Source organism: Rhinolophus sinicus, chromosome 14 (genome assembly GCF_057876585.1).
Source record: "Rhinolophus sinicus isolate RSI-liver-muscle chromosome 14, RSI-T2T, whole genome shotgun sequence".
NCBI classification, from domain to species: Eukaryota; Metazoa; Chordata; class Mammalia; order Chiroptera; family Rhinolophidae; genus Rhinolophus; species Rhinolophus sinicus.
The window spans coordinates 138515147-138534953 of record NC_142514.1 but is presented as its reverse complement, the minus strand read 5'-3'; the positions used below and the strand labels follow the sequence as shown (position 1 = coordinate 138534953).

The 19807-nt window shown below is 35.5% G+C and overlaps 1 protein-coding gene and 1 pseudogene across 1 annotated transcript in view; one reads left to right on the top strand and one right to left on the bottom strand.

Moving 5' to 3' along the window:
• UVRAG (UV radiation resistance associated) overlaps positions 1-19807 on the top strand; it is a 274598-nt gene that overhangs the window by 130925 nt on the left and 123866 nt on the right. Inside the window, exon 8 of the mRNA XM_019726447.3 lies at positions 6859-6985. Within this exon, the coding sequence (XP_019582006.3) occupies positions 6859-6985 (127 nt within the window). The remainder of the gene's footprint in view (positions 1-6858; positions 6986-19807) is intronic.
• LOC109444804 (malignant T-cell-amplified sequence 1-like) lies at positions 3828-6815 on the bottom strand (annotated as a pseudogene).

Here is a 19807-nt window from a genome sequence, read left to right as displayed (position 1 = left end):
CTAGACCCAAACTCTTAGAAAGCAGAAACCATTTCTCATTCATCTAGAAGCACATAGTAGTAGGACAGTCATTACATGTTTGCTTTGTTCAGGAAAAATTGATTAGAAACTTTTCATACTTAATAGAGTTTCCCAGTCAAATATAATAACGATGATTGGAAATAAGCTTTTCTGCTTGTTTTCTTGGCTTGAATGTCTTTAACAGATGATCGTGCCATCTGTTTAGAATCAGTATTTCAGAGATGAGGAAGAAAGCATTTTGGGTGAGAAGTGATAGCTATAAAGTACTTTCCACACCACTGTCAAAAGTCGTTTTCCATGCCCATTCCTTCTACAAGGCCATACCATTACTCATCTCGCTGAGTGCCATTGCTTCCTCATTGTCTGTGCATCAAATAGAGATGCTGACTTTTTTTCTTTTAAAGTTTTCCATCAGCTTATCCCAGGACTTAATAACCTAGTCAGTTTTTTTAATGAATGGATTTTTTTTCCGATTACAATTTTAATTAGCATATATTTAGAACAGAGACGAGAATTTACTTGGTACAGCCAAATTGCTATTTTATTAAGATTATGTTATAGAAAATCAAGAAGAGTATATTATCGATACCATTGACAAACACCAGGAGAGAAGAGCACATACGTTCATAATGCAGTAATTGTGTGTAAATGCAAACATGTATGAGCACATACATGTTTGTTCCTTGGGGGGGCAGGATTTCAGATTTCATCTGGAGGCAAATTCTGGCAAGTATTTGGCTTAAAAGGGAGTCTGAGTAAAATTTAAACTATGGTTTCATAGGTTTAAGTAGGACATATTTTTATGCAAAGATAAATGAACAAACTTATTTAGCAAACTTAATTGTATCTCTGTTTAAATGTCTGAGATGTTTTATTAAATGAACATCCAGTAAAATTGACTTCTTTGGAAGTACAGTTCTATCATTTAAAACAAAACAAAACTCTATTTAGAGTAGTTTTAGTTTTACAGAAAAACTGCAGAAAGTTTCCATTTTCCCCCCTTTCCCTCCAATGTCTTTGTTATTACCGTCTTATATTAGAGTGGTACATTTGTTACAGTTGTGTAATCGATATTAATATTATTAACTAAAGTCTATAGTTTACATTAGGGTTCACTCTTTGAGTTGTGCATTCTGTGGTTTTTGATAAATGCATAATGTTGGGTATTCACCATTAGAGTGTCACACAAAATACTTTCACTGGCCTAAAAATCCCCTATATTCTGCCTATTCATCCTTTTCCCCATCCCTCAGAACCGCTGGCAACCGCTGATCTTTTTGCTGTTTCCATAGTTTTGCCTTTTCCAGAATGTCATATAGTTGGAATCATACAGTATGTAGCTTTTTCAGATTGGCTTCTTTTACTTAGCAATATGCTTTTAAGTTTCCTCCATGTCTTTTCATAGCTCATTTCTTTTTATCACTGACTATTTCATTGTACAGATATACTACAGTTTATCTGTTGACCTACTGAAGTGCATCTTGGTTGCTTCCAAGGTTTGGAATAAAACTACTACAGACATTCATGTGTAGGTCTTTTTGTGAACATAGGTGTATAACTCATCTGGGTAAATATCTAGGAGTGCAATTGCTGGATCATATAGTAGGCCTATGTTTAGTTTTATAAGACACTGCCAGGCTATCTTCTAAAGTGACTGCACCACTGTGCATTGCCACTAACAATGAATGAAAGTTTCTGTTACTCCACATCCTTACCAGCATTTGGTGTTGTTAGTGTTTTGGATTGTAATTATTTTAATAATTGTGCAGTGGTATCTAATTATTGGTTTAATTTGCAATTTCCTCATGACATACGAAGTTCGTGGGCTTATAGGGTGGAAAGTTCACAAACGTAATTGTCCAACCTCAGTAGGATATTGAGCGTCTTTTCATATGCTTATTTGCCATCTGTATATCTTCTTTGGTGAGAAGACAGTTCAGATCTTTGCCCAATTTTTAATTGAGTTTGTTTTATTTAGTTTTTAGAGTTCTTTGTATATTTTAGATATTTCTTCATGATAAGTGGTTTTCAAATATTTTTTCCCAGCTGTGACTTTTCTTTTCATTCTCTTAATAGTGGTTTTTGCAGAGCAGAGGTTTTAGTGAAGTCCAACTTACAAATTTCTTCTTTCATGGATTATCCATTTGGTGTTTTATGTAAAAAGTAATCTCCAAACTCAAGGTCACCTAGATTTTCTCCAATGCTACCTTCTAGAAGTTGTATAATAATTTTTTATTTCACATTTAGGTCTATGATCCATTTTGAGTTAATTTTTGTGAAGGGTGTAAGGTTCGTATCTAAATTTTTAGGTTTTTTTTGTTCCACATGTGGCTGTTTAGTGGTTCCAGTACATTGTGGTAAAAAGGCTATGTTTTCTCTATTGAATTGCTTTTGTTCCTTTGTCAAAGATTTGTTAACTATGTTTGTGTGTGTCTATTTCTGGACTCTTTATTCTGTTCCATTGATTTATTTGTCTCTTCTTTTGTCCATACCACACTGTCTTGATTACTATATGTCTTTATAGTAAGACTTGACATTAGATAGTATCAGTCTTCTAACTTTTTCTCCTTCAGTATTGTGTTGGCTAGTCTATTTTTTTCCCCCCTTTCTATGTAAACTTTAGAATTAGTTTGTTGATATCCACAAAATAATTTGCTGGGATTTCACTGAATCTTTAGATCAAATTGGGAAAATTGGACATCTTAATAATATTGTTTTCCTGTCCACGAATGTGGACAATCTCTCCATTTATTTGGATCTCCTTTGATTTCTTTCATCAGAGTTTTGTAGTTTTCTTCATTTATCTTGCATGTAATTTTTAAGGTTTATATCTAGGTATTTTATTTTTTATGTTAATGTAATTGATATGTTTTTAATTTCAAATTCTAATTGTTTCTTGCTATTACATAAGAAAGCAATTGACTTTTGTATATTAACCTTGTACTATGCAACCTTGTTATGATCTCTTATTAGTTCCAGGAGGGTGTTTTTGGTTTTGGTTGTGAGAAAGTCGATTCTGTAGGATTTTCTATATGTATAATCACACAATCATAAAATTCTATAAACAAAGATGATTTTATTTCTTCTTTCTCCATCTGTGTAGCTTTTCTTTTCTTTTCTTGCCTTATTGCATAATTAGTACTTCCAGTACATGTTTAAGAGAGTGGAGAAAGGGGACCTTCTTGTCTTGTTCTCCAACTTAGGGAGAAAGCACCTGGTTTCTCACTATTCAGTGTGATGTTAGCTGTAGGTTTTTCTGCAAATGCTCTTTACCAAGTTGAGGAAGTTCTCCTTTACGCCTAGTTTGCTGAGAGTTTTTGTCATAAATGTGTGTTGAATTTTGTCACATGCTTTTTCAGCATCTATTGATATGATTCTGATTTTTTTTTCTTTAGCCTGGTTGATGTGAATTCCATTAATTGATTATTGAATGTCAAGCTTGCCTTGCATACCTGGAATAAATTCCATTTGGCCATGGTGTTCTTATGCATAGTTGGATTTGATTTGCTAATGTGTTGCTGAGGAATTTGCCTTTATGTTCATGAGAGACATTGGTCTGTATTTTTCCTTTCCAGTGATATCTGGTTTTGGTGTTAGGGTAAAGCTGACTTCATAGAATAAGTTAGGAAGTTCTATATTTTGGAAGAGATTTTAAAGAACTAGTATTATTTCTTATTTAAATGTTACGTAAAATTCACCAGTGAAACCATCTGGGACCAGTGCTCTCCATTTTGGAAAGTAATTAATTATTGATTTAATTTTATGAGTATATGCCTATTCAGAGTATCTATTTCTCTTAGAATGAGTTTTGGTAGATTGTCCCTCAAGGAATTGGTTCGTGTCATCTAAGTTATCAAGTTTGTGGGCATAGAGTTGTTTATAGTGTTGTTTAATTATTCCTTTCATGTCCATGGGATCAGTTGTGATGGCCTCTTTTCATTCTTCATGTTAGTAATTTTTGTCTCCTTTTTTTTTCTTGGTTAGCCTGGGTAGAGTTTCATCAGTTGTATTGACCTTTATAAAAAACCAGCTTTTGGTTTCATTTATTTTGTGATTTTTCTCCATTTAATTTATTCTTTTTGGGGTTCACTAACTTCTTGAACCTGTAGGTTTATTTCTTTTGCCTAATTGGGAAAGTTTTAACCATTATTTCAGTGAGTGCTTTTTCATTCCTGCCCTCTTTTTTCTTTCCTCCTAGTACTTGTTAGATTGGTGTAGTTCCATAGATCCCTGAGACTGTTCTTTTTTTTTTACTGTCTATAATCTCTCTGTTGTTTAGATTGGACGGTTTCTATTGTTCTATTTTCCAGCTTAAAGATTCTTTTCTCTGTCTCCTACATTCTGCTATTGAGATCATTCAGTGACTTTTTTTATTCCAGTTTTGAATTTTAGCATCTGTTGAATTTATTCAGCGTAACCACAGAGGTATTGTCTTCATGCCATCACATACAGACACAAACACCAATACTACACAGCCCATCATTTAAATAATGGATATTTTCAGTGCCTCCTTTGTTGACTTTCTTAGCATCTTCGGCAGACATCTTCATGACTCTGACATACAGAATATACTGTTTTCCTTCTGTCATGATGGCAACAATCATATCTCCTGCAACAGGGTAAAGTTTAGCTCTAGGAGTTAAGCCTGGACATGAAATTTTGCTCCTCTGAGTACAAATATGATGGCTCCTTTATCAACCTGCTGGTGTGGCAGGATAAAAAGATATTTGTGGAGTAATTTTAGGGTTGGCTGAAAAGTTCCTTCACCTTGTCTAAAAATAGTAACTTCCTTACCAGAAGGTAAGGGGGGTGGGTGGTGGGAGATGAGGGTAAGGGGGATCAAATATATGGTGATGGAAGGAGAACTGACTCTGGGTGGTGAACACACAATGGGATTTATAGATGATGTAATACAGAATTGTACACCTGAAATATATGTAATTTTACTAACAATTGTCACCCTAATAAATTTAAAAAAATAGTAACTTCCCATTTACTGTAAGGATTTCTCTATGTTCATGGCGTCACACCATTTTGACAGGATCTTTCTTAGACATGATTTGATTAAGCCATAGTTCAATACCTGGAAATTGCTCTATCAATTTGGTCTTAACACCCTTTATAACTGAGGTTTCCTACTGGATGCAATTGGACACATTTTCTTTTTCATCAAATTTCTTGAACGTGATTCAAGGTGAAGAGGGCAACAACAGGGAAGGGCCTGGAATGGCGGGGCGGGGGGTGGAATTGAATTAGAAAGCGTCCAGCAAGTCCACTTATATGTGGAAGACCAGCACTGACAATCGGAGCTGTTGTTATCTTATTTCTCCTATTCCAGTTATTTTCAGTTCTAAAATTTTCATTTGTTTTTTTCTTAATATCTTCTATTTCTTTACTGAGACTTTCTATTTCTTTGCCAAGATGTTCTGTTTTTTCATTTTTTTTCAAGTGTGTTTGCAATTGCTGGTGAAGCATTTTTATGATGGTTGCTCTCAGATCTTTGTCAGATATTTTTAACATGTCTGTCATCTCCGTGTTGCAATCTATTGATTATCCTTTTTCATTTACTGTGACATCTTTCTGGTTTTGGGTATGAGTGATTTTTGATTGAAACTTATACATTTTGGGTATTATGTTAGGAGTCTCCGGATCTTATTCAAGCCTTCTGTTTTACCTGGCTTCCTCTGACAACTCTCTCTGGTAGGGGAAGGGAGAGGCTCCATCTTATTACTGCCAGGTGCGTGAAGAAGTTCAGGTTCTACAAGTCACTTCCATTGATACTAAGTGGTTGTCTGTGCACACACGTGTACACACACACACGTGTACATACACACACGTGTACACACACACACACACACACACACACTACTGGCCAGGGGTGGGACTTCCAGCTCTCTCCTAGGCCTCCAATGATACCTACTGGTTGGGAGGAGTAGGAGTGCCTTAATACTGCTCCCCAGATGGCCTCCACTGATATGAGGAATATAAGGAATGTAGGGCGGCCTATTAGTGCTGCGTAGTGGTGAAAGTTCTGACTCTCCACTAGGCCTTCTCTGATGTCAGCCAGCAGGGAGAGAGAGGGTTATCTTGTTACTGCTACAAGTCCAGGCTTCCCCTGTGGTGTCCACTGACATTATAGGGGACTTGATTGGTTACCGCCTCGTAGGGATGAAAGCCTTAGGTCCCTGCTTGGCCTTTTCTGAAATCTGTGGGATATTAGAGCACCGTGGTTCCGTTTGGCAAGGATGGAGATCTACTTTTTGTTTCTGTGGATTTGCTATTCTGAACATATCATATGAATGGAGTCTGTGTCTTTTTTAAACTGGCTTCTTTTACTTAGCATAATGTTTTCAAGGCTCATCCATGTTGTGGCATCTACCTTTTTATGCCACATAATATTCTTTTTATTGCCAAATAATATTCCATTGCATAGATATGCCACATTTTATTTATTGATCAGATGATGGCTATTTGGATTAATTCCACTGTCTGCCTGTTATGAATAATGCTGCTATGAACATTCATATTCAGGTTTTGTATGGATATATTTTTGATTCTCTTGGGTAGATACGTAGGAGTGGCATTATTGGGTCCTATGGCAACTCTGCATTCAACATTTTGAGGACTCCATTTCTTTCTTATTAGTAATCTTTTGTTGTTGTATTGTGATGTCAGGAAAGAGGCTTGTAGTGTCTTTTGGGTTACTCAGGAGATCAGTAAGTTAGTTGAGTATTAAGTGCTTTAAACCTTTATGCATTTTGGAACATTATGAATGTATAATTATTCACAGTCATGGCTTTTATATTAATAAATTTACCTGTGCTTTTAATTATTTAGAAAAAAGAAAGCGAGTGCCTGCAATTAAAAATTTTGGTGCTTCGAAATGAACTGGAAAGACAAAAGAAAGCTTTGGGACGGGAGGTGGCATTACTGCATAAGCAACAAATTGCATTACAGGACAAAGGTAAGTGAAAACACTGTACCAGTAGTCCCACTTCCATATTTAAGTTTTCCTTTCTTCTCCACAGGCTCAAATAGTCATCTTTGTGTAAATTTGCTGGTATAGTTTTAAAAAGATTTTTGAAGTATTTTGAAGTTGTTGATACATACAGAAAAGCTTACAAATACATGCACACCCACCATATTTCAAATTTTCAAAGTGAGCACACCTACGTAAGCAGAATCTCCATGAAGAAACAGAGCATTGCGAGAACCCCTGGGCCCCAACAACTTCTCGTGCCGTTTCCATTCCACACATCTCTAGCTAGGCTAACCCTTAGTTTGACTTTATATACCAAAGATTTGTTTTGCCTAATTTTGAACTTTATACCAATAGAATCATATAATATGTACATTTTATATGCTGGCTTTGTTCAACATTTTGTTTGTAAAATTCATCCTTACCTGTGTGTAATGTAGTCTTGGTTTATTCTTACTGCCAGTGGTATTCCACTGTATGAGTATGAATTGATTGTGGCTTTTGTCATTTTGGTAATTTCCAATTTGGGACTATTACAGGTAGTACTTCCATGAATGTACAGGTTTCTAGTACAGGTTTCTTAATGGAGATTTTTTTATGCATTCCTGTTGGATATAAACTGAGGAGCAGAATTACACCGTCATGGGATATGCATATCTTCAGCTTTAGTGGGTTGTGTCCAGAAGTTTTCCGAAGTGGTTATGCCAATTTACTTCCTCTCCATCCAGCAGTGTATCAGATCTCTGGTCCTATATCTTGTCAGTGTTTGGTACTTTCTGTCTTTAGTATGTTAGCCTTTCTGGTGGGTATGTTGTAGTATCTCCTTGCAGTTTTAATTTAGATTTCCCTGAGGGCTAATGAAGTTGAACACACTATTTCATATGTTTCTTGTGATGGGCATGTATTCACTCCTTTGTGAAGTACCCGTTGAAGTCTCTTGCCCCCCTTTTATTTTTAATTGGTTTGACAACTTTTTTTGGTAAGAGTTCTTCGTGTATTATGGATATGGGTTTTCTAAAATATGCACTAACAATATATTCTCCCATTCGGTGGCTTGCTAGTTCACTCTTTAATGATTGCTTTACGTGAACAGAACTCCATTTTATCTGTCTTTTCTTTTGTATTTAAGGCTTTTTGTGAACTAGTTTAGATAATATTTGCTTATTTTAATGTCATAAAGATGTTCTTTGTGTTATCTTTTAATGCTTCACTGTTGTACTTTTTACATTTATATCTATAATTCGTCAGGAACTGATACTTTGTGTATGATGTAAGGTAAGAGTCAAGATTCATTTTTTTTTTCTTCATACAGTCAGTTGTCCCAGCACCATTTATAAGACCTTCCTTTCTCCATTGTGCTGCGATTCCACTTTTGCCGTATATGTGTATGTCAGTTACGGACCCTCTGTTCTGTTCCTTTGATCTATATTTCTATTCTTTTGCCATTATCTCAGTGTTTTAATTTCTCTAGTGTTATAATTGGTATTGCTATCTGTTAAAGTTATTCTTAGCGATGTTCTTCACGATCGCCTTGATTATTCTTGTCCTTTTGCATTTTCTTATGAATTTCTACACAGAAAAGGAAGTCTTGCTAGGATTTTGATTGGGACTACATTTAATATATTTATCCATACAATTGGGGGAAAATAGACATCTTTACAATATTGAGTCTTTCAACCCCAGAATACTGTATATGCCTTTATTAGGTCTCCTTTATAAAACATTATTGAAATAAACTAGGTGTTAGTATGTGGATGTTTCCCATGACTTATTGACTTTATTTCTGTTTTTTAATGGTTTATGATACAATTGTAAATATCTTTAAATTTTATTTCCTACTTGTTGCTGATATGTAGAAATACAATTGATGTTTTTCAGTGGTATTGATTTTTATTATATGTACAAAGAAAATTCCCCCAAAGTCTTAGGGACGAATTATAGCAGTTGCTAATGTTAGGGTAATAGCTCTATAGCTGTAGCTCTCACTATGGTTATTTATTTGTTTACATTGTAAATCAATTATATTCATAATTAAATCTATTTAGTGAATCTTGAGCCATGTTAAAATATTTTAGAAGCACTGGTATTGGTAACATGAAGGGTAAAAATGTGTTTGTCATCTGTATTTGCAGCTTTGATTTAGGGTGTTTGCTAGCCAGTAGTGGGATGATTTGCTAATAGAAGTATTACTAGTGGCTTCTTACACATGAAGAGTTCTCTTTGGCACTTGGTGCTTATCTAGGCACTTGGTTCCCAGCCCAAGAGCTCAGTTAGGACACAAAGTCAGTAATATATGATATTTAATCTTTGCTACTGATCTTTCTGAATGACCATAAAGGAATTGCTTCTGCATCTTTTGACACATCTGTGCAGTAAGGATAGCTGCTCATAATAGTGCCATAAGGATTAATTTGTGTAAACATTTAGAAGAAACCAGGTGCCTATAATATATTTTATATTTTTGTTTATAAAAATTCATTGCAGCAGGATGATTTATTGGAAAGAGGAAAAAAGATCATTTTTATCCGTGCTGCTGGCTCGCCGAGTGGCCGCATAACTCTGAGGGGCCTTGTTACCCCACACCCGTAAGTTTCCCATTCCTGTACCTCAAAGGCAGTGGTTCCCAGCTTGTGGTCTACAGCAACTTTCAGCTGGGTCATGAGCTGATCTTTTCAATATTAATGTTTATTAATGTATATATTTTCATTTCTGGCAGATAATCGTAGTTGAACTTACGATTTTTAATAAAAAGCAGATTTCCCCTCATTAGTGCCGCAAGCCAGATAACCTTCCCACTAAATAATTATATGTTGGTTTACAGGGTCTTTTGCCCTAACTTAACCTCCAAATCTTTGAGAAGCAGCAACACTTTATCTAAATTAATTTGCTTGAAATTTGGTTTAGAAAAAGGTATGAAACATTGGTCTTGAGGAAATGTGTTTAGTAGAACATAAATACATTTTATAAATGTTGATAAAATTCAAGAACTCAGTGGTGCCTGGGAAGTGATAATAACTTTATAAAAGCAGAATTCCCTAATCTTTGTAGGAAGAAGTTAGTTTTTGATGCAATTCGTGTCTTGATAGTAGCAATAGCATATGTAGTACTTTGTAATTAGAAAGTGCTTGCACAAAGATTATCATATTTAATCCTTAAAGCAATCCTGAAAGCTCAGTATGGCAAATATTCTTACATTTGTTTTGTACCTAAGATACTGAGAAGGTGAGTGACTTGGCCAGGTATATATAAATAGTTAGGAACAAAGTTGAGATGTAGACCCAGACCTTTTGCCTCCAAATTCTGTGCTTTTCTCATGTTCTATGCTATCTGAAACCTTGTAAAATATATTTGAATCTTGCATAAATCCTATGAAGCAGATAACTTTTATTGAAATCCTGTACCATGCCAGATATATCACTTATGGTATATCATTTAATTCTTAATATAGTCTTATGAGATTATAATTTTTACTCCCTTTTTCTTGAGGTAAAAGCACTTGGGACACAGACATTTCCCAAGGTCGCACAAATAAGTAATAGATCCAAATTCAAATTTAAGGTGAACAACATATCTAGTTTGTTCTATTTAATTACCTTCTGCTTGGTCAGAAAATTATTGTGCCCTTTTGCATCTTAAATAAAAGAAGAACCATAAACGAGGAGTGATCAAAGACTGAATGTTTAAATAATAATAGAAAAAAATTATTACAGTAAAAGACACATTGACATTAATACCCTTGAAAATACTCCCCATCACTTCAAACACACTTATCCCATCGAATGTAATCAATATGTTGTAAAGATTTTGTAGGGTATCTGATGGACACTTGTCCCATTAGGGAGGCCACCTCAGGGATGATGTAGATGCCTGATCACTGCACTGTACACCTGAAGCTGAAGCTAAACAATAATGAATATCAACTACAATATTTTATATATATGTAGTTACAAGAAGTGGAGTACAGCATTAGGAATAGAGATAGTGGAAATGTAATGGCTCTGTGTGATGTCAGAGGGGTAGTAGATGGGGGGAGGGGGATATCACTGTGTGAGGGATATAGATGATAAATGTCTATTACATTGTTTTCTACACCTGAAACTAATAATAAAAAAATAAAAAATAAAAAACATACTTATCCCATCGTTCTTGCCACTCACTGAAGCAGTTCTGGAAGTCCTCTTTCATGAGTGTCTTTAGTTATGCTGTATGGCTGCCTCGATGTCCTGAATCATTTTGACTTTGGGAAACAGCCAGAAATCACATGGTGCCAGATTCAGTGAATAAGGTGGATGAAGATACACTGTAATGTTTTTATTTGACAGAAATTGCCGTATATACCAGAAGCAATGTATGGCATGGAACATTATCATGATGGAGGATGATTTACAGCACACTTTAAAACACATCTTCTCTCAACCGTAGCTCGCACCAACTGACTGCACTAAACAAGTTGAAACTTGTCATACACTGTTATACACTAAGGTTCGATGCTCTGCTTACCGTATTGAAGATCCCTGCCTTTCTGCTGGCTGGCACTCGGCAGCAGCATTCACCGTATTTTGTGATCACAATGGAAAGGCTCCATATCACACATCACTTCTGGTACTGCAGTTTCTGTCAAATGAAAATCTTATGGTGTCTCCTCATCCACCTTATTCACCGGATCTGGCACCATGTGACTTCTGGCTCTTTTCGAAAGTCAAAATGACCGTGAAAGGTAATCGTTTTGAATTGATTCAGGACATCGAGGCAGCCAAGACAGGAGAAAGAGTATTTTTTTATTAGTTTCAGGTGCACAAAACAATAATAGTTAGACATTTATCATTTATATCCCTCACACAGTGACAACCCCCTTACCCCCATCCACTATCCCTCTGACATCGCACACAGCCATTACATTTCCACTATCTCTATTCCTAATGCTGTACTCTGCTTCTTGTAAATATATATATATATATACATATACATATACACATATATATGTATATATAAAAAATTGTAGTTGACATTCATTATTCTTCAGCTTCAGCTTCAGGTGTACAGTGCAGTGATCAGGCATCTACATCATCCCTGAGGTGGTCTCTCCAATGAGACAAGTGTCCATCGGATATCCTACAAAATCTTTACAACATTATTGATTACATTCCCCAAATTGATGAGAAAGAGTATTTTGAAGGGGATTAATGGCAATGTGTCTTTCGCTGTAATAAATTTTTTTTCTTTAAACATTTACATATTTTTTTTATCACACTGCGTAGCATATTTAAATTGGCGCTTTAGTTTCTATCAAAGGTACTAGATTTTTATTTGAAGTTATAAAGATGTTAAACATTATGTAACAGTTTTCTTCTATTAGGTCAAAAGGTCAAAAATTGAAAAATTACTTCTCACAAATTTTATAATTCAAGATACATTTATTTGAAATAATGGTAAAATTTAAATTTTATTCGTCTGTGTATATGGTTTGATTTTTTTACAGCTATCAGACAGAAATTCCTAAACAGACTTCCTTGTAAATTATTAATATCTGTCTTTCTCAAAAGTTTTTGGACCTGAGGATAATTTTTCCCTGGACAGTATGCTGTTAAAGTTTCTTTACTTTTAGCCATTGGCGTTGTATACAGCTGTGAATGGCAGTAAAAGCCAGAGAACTTAGTGGTCGTGATGGCAAATGTGGGTCCTAAGTAAACCTCAGATTTTCTTTCAGATTTTTCAGAATCATTCATTTTCCTTATATTTGTAATGATTTTTTTCTAGTAATGTCTTAATTGGATTGTAGGAAAGTCAAATTATCATATTTTAATCTCTGCCTTTTTTAATGGAAAGTACAGATGTGTAGAAATAAGCCACTAAACAAATTTTTACTTTAGTTTGTCATCAGTTTTTTTCTCCACTTACTCCCAAAAAAACATTGAAAGTGGCATTTACAAAAAAATACATTTACAATTAGATGGTTCAACATGTAAGTAAAATGAGATTATAAGGCATACAAAGAAAGTGGGTGGAGCGTTGAATACATGTGCACTTGTGCACGTGCCTTCATCAGTTCTTCATCATTTATGGAATACCTACAAAGAGCCAGTAGCTGTGTAGAGTGTTAGAAACAGAATGACAGCTGTCATAACTATATGACAGAGATGTAGAGGGTGCTCTAGGAACACAGAAGATGAGTATCTGAAAATCAGAACACCAGGTAAAGTAGGTGACACTTGGGCTGAATCTATAAGAATATGTAGTAAAGCGCTAGGGGGAGAAGGTGAGACTTTCCAGGTAGAGGGAACAGTTTACACAGAAGCATGGAAGTAGATTAGAGAATTGCAGGTAATTTCAGTAAAGTTCAACTAAGGATACATTTGAGTGAAAGGTCCATAGGAGACTTTAGAGAGGTAAAGAATGACCTAATCATAGACAAAGTTTATGTTAAAAGGTTTGGAGATCTGTTGAAATCACTTAAGCAAATTTTTCAAAGACAAAAAATAGAACTGTGTTGACGACTACAGTATAGAATGGAAATTAGGTGTGTGCTTTAGAAAGTTCTCTTTGAGGAGCTGAGGATAAAGAATTATCATTTAGGAAGTTATAGTAATCTAAGCAATACACAATTAAAATCTAAACTGATTGGGAATGTAAAGGGAGCAGGAGTGTGTAGGTTCAAAAGAAATTTAGGTAATAGTCTTTTAAAAGCTTGATGGATTTGAGGAGAGAAGAAGAGAGAAGGGTTTAGGATAGTTGCCAATTTCTGGTTTGGACAACTGGCCAGATTACAAACCATTCATCAAGACAAATACTGGAGGAAAAGTAGATGTTGGGGTAAAGACGGAAAAGGGAAGAATCAAGACTTCCAATTTTGGAGACTTACCTAGTGTTTAAGACAGTAAATAAGAAACCAACAAATAAACTAAACATCAGATTGTGATAAGTACTAGAAACAAAGTGGGGTGGTAGAAAATAACTACGGGTGACCATTTTTGCTCAGAAAAGGTTTGCTTGAGGAGCTCAGTCTTACAAGGTGAGAATTACTGGAGTACCGGCAGAGGGAACAGAAGGTGAAAAGGCTTGGACATAGAGAGGACCCAGACTGTGGAATAGGAGAGAGGCCACTGTAGCTGGAACATAATGGTTAGGAAGAGAGTATTATGAGATGGGGTTGGGATGAGAAGGAATTCAGAATATAAACCAAGATATTTGCCTCATTCATTGAACAGGCTAAGAGAATGGCGTAGGGGCAGGTGAGTTTACATATTAGGCAGTGGGTAGGACTATCGAAAGGATCGCATTGTATTTCAGGGTAGTTTGATGTAAGGTAATTATATATTGGATTTAGGGGCGATTTAAGGATTCGGGGGATCGTATGGAGTAGTGATCTCAAAGAGTGGGAAAGCAAACTAATGAGGAAATTGTAGTAGGATTGCTGGACAGTGTACCCATTTGTGGTTTGTGATTATTATTTTTAAAGTAAAATTAACCAGGCCAGTTATGTAACTTTTTCTGGAGCTTCATGGGGGCAGGTTGCAATGCACATATTGAATAAATGTGAAATTATCCCCATTTTACAGATGAAGAAAATGAAGCTCAGAGACGTTGAGACTTGTCTAGAATCCTGAGAGTAGCATAGGTAGGTTAGCCCAGATCTTCTGATTTCCTACGTCCATGGGCTTCTCAGTACAATATACTGTCTCCCATAGAATCTGCCTATTGAATTTAAGCACTAAAATTAGCTCTGACCTTTATAGCTGTCAAGCTAATCGTGTAGAGTTATGGAAGGTATCAGTTGCTTCCCATTGCCTGTTATAAGGAAGTTTATCAGTTCTTTCGGGAGAAGAAAATCTTCTGTTGGCACTAAATCCTGAGAGGAATTTTGCATGCAGTTTCTTATGTGCTAGATATTAAATATCATAATGAAATACAGTCAATTACAATTTTGTAAAAGTTACAGCAAGAATTATCTATTAACCCTTGAGAAAGGCAACATCATAAATCATAGTAGAAAAAAGGCATTTCTTCAGGGAGGGAAACTAAAATAGTCGAAGTATATTGCTTTTTGGTCATGTGACTTGATGTGGAAAACCCAGAAGAATGACAGTTTATTGGTTTTAACTGTAATTTTGACAGGAGCTGGCCATTGGCCAGTCTGAGACCAAACTGTCTGGTGAGAGAGAGGCTAAAGAGTCTGTGTTTTGTTTTGTTGATGGGAGCAAAATTCATATTCTCTAGCTATTAGATTTATAGGAGACAGCATTGACATTTGGTTATTAAAATTAAAGTGCCTGACTTGACTTCTTGCTGAACAGAGGGGCCATCTTACTTAATAGAGTGGAACATTGGTGTACGCAGGGCCAAACATTTCAGAAAGCAATTTTGGAATATTGTAAACCAAGCACATGCATTTGCTTTCCGTCTCCCTCAGTGACCAATTGATAGGATAGTAAGGATACATGCATAAAGAATAAATCCATGGTGATGGTGAAAATAAAAGAAAGTGCCATCGAAATAGCAAAGTTTTTGATGCATTTCTCAAAGACACAAAGTAGATAGGATTGTACTGATGAATCAACTATAGAAAAACTGCAGCCTAGAACACAAATGGGAACGGCTGCAGTAGGAGTTTCTGGTAGAGCTCTCAGAGGCCTCAACTTGGAATTGAGGAGAATGGTGGAGCAATAATTAGGGTAGCTGGGCCTACTGGACCATTCTCTTTCCTCTAGGAATTTGAAGTAACTTCCTATAACATTTGCTCCAACTGCTTTCTAGACATAGTGGATTCTTGACATGGTTAAGTCCCATGGTATGAGTGTTTGGCATAAAAAAGTGGAGCAGAGGCTGATTATGGACTTTTACAACCAACCCAGAGGAAAACATGAAAGGCAGCACTACTTAGGAGTGAAGTACACTGAATTAATACAATCCCAAAGTAAAGTTCTCTTTATTTGACAGTTGTGGTGATTTAAAGTAAATGTACTCCCTTCTCCCAGCATACACACTCTGAAGGAAAGCCACTTGTCAGTAGGACCTGCCCACTTATACTGAGCTGGCACTCAGGGATGAAGCCTTTTATGTAAACAAATCTTTATAGCGTCAAAGGATACCTACACTAATTATACTAATGAATCTAATCATGTATTCATAGGTTTGAAGGGAAAACCAAGGGCCGTCAGACATTTGAGGAAAACAGTTTGAATGAGACCAAGTTGAACAAACAGAATAGCTAACCCAAAAGAAAAGACTAAGAAGAGAGAAGAGCTTTAAAAAACTCAGTATTCTCAGATTTGACTTCCAGGCTGCACTTAGGATGTAGAAAGGTGGGAGGAGCTTTATTTCCATCCTAACAACGAGAGAAGGCTGGATAAAATACAAAATCATAACTTTTCTTGAATCTGTCAGAGAATTAAGATTGCAAGGCAACCAAATAGCCTAATATGTAAGGAAAGACAGGCCTCTCCAAGGAGAGGCGGGATATGAGGACTCATTCACCAGTTGCATGGGAGGAAGTTGGGGCGATGGTATAAGAAGGTAATTCAGCTCCAATTTTTACCAGATTGCTAATCACCTAGTGTGGGATACTGTGAAACTATAGCAGATATAAGGCAGTTCATACCTGCTCACAGTTTATTCTGCATGGACCTGCTTTGGATAGTCACAAGAAAAATTAAAGGACAGAAAATTGTAGAAAGTTTCCCTTGGTATTGTAGGTCTGGAGGAGGGGAGTGGATGCTGTTGCAAGAAAGGCATAACCCTTCTTCCTTAAGAACAAAAGCATTAAGCCTCTAGGGGATGAGCCTGCAAATACTGTAGTCCCCAGGGCACAGGTAAAAACCTATTGTAACTGGAGGAAGGAAAAGAAAAAAAAAACACAAAAAAAACCCACTGCCCTTGGGAGTGTGTTGCCCCTGGACTATTAGAAACCTCTTACCCTTTGTATAAGGACAGTATTACTGAGAAAGCCCTGCCTTGATATACAATGACACAAGGTATGCCTGGCTCAACCAGGACAGCAAAGAAACTCCCTTCCCTCCTCCTCATGCTGGAAAGCACAGAATAACAAGCCACAGTAGTTTACCACTTGAGGAGAGGCAAGGGCATGGCAAGACACCCTTACTTAGGTGCAGGTTCACAGGGAATACATAAATCTGAGGATAGAACAGTCATTGAAAAAACGCCTCCCGCAAACCATGTCCACCCCCCGCCCCCCGAAAGGGAAAAGTTAGAGGAAATTTGAAGGATGTGATACACTGAAGGTAACCATGGCAGCAACAAAACCCAAATAGAGTTCAGTTTCTGATTATATTGACTCAGCTTCCAAATTTAACATTAGAAGAAGAGGCAATACCTTTTTTTCCTCTGTTGCCCTGCAAAAGATGGTCAGCATTCAAACAAATTTTTTGAGACAGAAAAAGCAAAAGCAAAACAAAACTAAAAAGCATCACTACCACCATCACCACCATCATCAACAACAAAACATTGTCAAAAGAAGAAATTTACAGAAAAAGACTCAGAAATTACTCAGATGTTGGGACTATCAGAGAGGGAATTTAAAATAACTATGATTAATGAGCTTCAGGCTTTTGTGGAAAGGTGGATAACATGCATGAAGAGATGATAAATTTCAGCTGAGAGATGGAAAGTAAAAGACACAGTCTAATGTATATGCTATAAATAAAACACAGTAACAGAGATGAAGAATGCTTTGACAGACTCATCAGTAGATTCAACATGACTGAAGAAAGAATCTTTAAACTTGAAGATAGGTCATAAAAATTGCCCAAACTGAAGCACAAAGAGACTCTTTCAGATAAAACTAAAATAATTCATTACCAGCAGTCCTACACTTCAAGAAATATTAAAGGAAGTTCTACAGCAAAAGAAATATGATACCAGACAGAAACATGGCTCTACACAAAAAGTTGAAATTTCTGGAAATGGTTGAGATGACGATATTATAAAGGCATTTGTTTTCTTATTTTTAATTGCTCTAAAAGACAATTGATTTTGTAGTGCAAAAATAGCAAGGTTTCTGGGTTTATAATATACATAAAATAAAATGTATCAAGAATTTGAAGAGTGGGGAAAAGAATTAGGAGTGCACTATTTTCAGGTTTTTACACTCTACATGAAATGATATATTATTTAAAGGTAAACTTTATTAATTAGAGTTATATATTGTAAACTCTGGGGAAACCACTAAAAAATTTAACATGTATGTAAGAATAAGCCAGTATGGAGAAAGAGGGAATCAAAAAAGTATTAATCCAAAAAACATAAAGAAAGAGGGGTAAAGGAACAAAGAATAGAAGGGACATATAGAAAACAACTAGCAAAATGGTAGGTACTAATCTAAACATATCAATAATTATATTAAGTGGAAATGGTCTAAATATTTAAATTAAAAAAACAGAGCTTGTTCAGATTTTGTATTAAAAAGTCTCAGCTAAATACTACCTATAAGAAACCCACTTATAATATAAAGATGTAGATAGATTAAAGGTAAAAGAATGGAAAAAGTGTACCATGCTAATGCTAATCAAAAGGTAGGAGTGACTATGTTAATATCAGGCAAAGTAGACTTCTGAACAATGAATATTATTACCTACAGTAAAGATGGATATTACATTATGGTGAAGAGGTCAGTTTCCTTGTTGAGAAAAGATATAACAAATTCTAGATGTGAATGAATGTAACAACAGAGCATATATATATCAAAAACTTATAGAACTGAAAGGAGAAATAGCCAAATCCACAGTCATAGTTGGAACCACAATACTCATTTCTCAGTAATTTGTAGTAGAAGTAGAGAGAGAATCAGTGCAGAAAGAAGACTTTAATTAACAACCTGTCCACTGATTTGACCCAATTGACAGTAGACTGCTCCACTGAACACCAGCAAAATGTACATTTTTTTCAAATATACATGGAATATTCAGCTAGGTCATATTTGGTATAATAAAATAAACAAATACAAAAGAATCAGAATAATGCAAAGTATGGTCTCTCACCAAAACGGATAAAAACTAGAAGTCACTAACAGAAAGATGTGTGGAAAATTCCAAATATTTGGAAATTGTACAACATATACACACATACATACATATAAACAATGGGTCAAAGAAGAAATAACAAGGAAAATTGTAAAATATTTTTTAACTGAATGAAAATATAATATCAACATTTGAAGAAATGCAAGTTTAGAGGGAAATTTATAGTATTTGATGCATGCTTATATTAGAAAAGAAGAAAGGTCTTCAATCAATAATTTAACCTTGTACCTTAACAACTAGAAAGGAAGAGCAAACTAAACCCAAAAGAAGCAGAAGGAAGGAAATAATTGCAGGCAAAAATCAGTGAAATTGCAAATAAAAAAAAGAGTAGAGAAATCAAAAGTTGTTCTTTGAAAAGCAAAATAGAATTGATAAGCCTCTAGCCAGACTGACCATATAAAAAGAGAGAAAGTACAAATTACCAACATCAGGAATGAGAGAGGGGACATCATTACAGATCCTACAAAAATTAAAATGACAATTAAATAATATTTTGAATAACACAATGGTAGCATGTCACAAGGTCACAAGGACCCTGAAGCAAGGCTGAAGATAATCCCACTGGCCAAATCTGGGACGACTTGACCACCAGAATATTCATATACAGTAATGAATTATAAATCATTGAAAAATAAAACAATCCATGATTCTGTATTGATAATAGATAGCTAATGGAGAAGGGAGGGCTCTTGCTTAGAGAAGAATGCTGAGTGCTAACTAATAAATATGGAGCTGGAATGTTGTTATTTTGCAACCATCATATAAAGATTGGTTC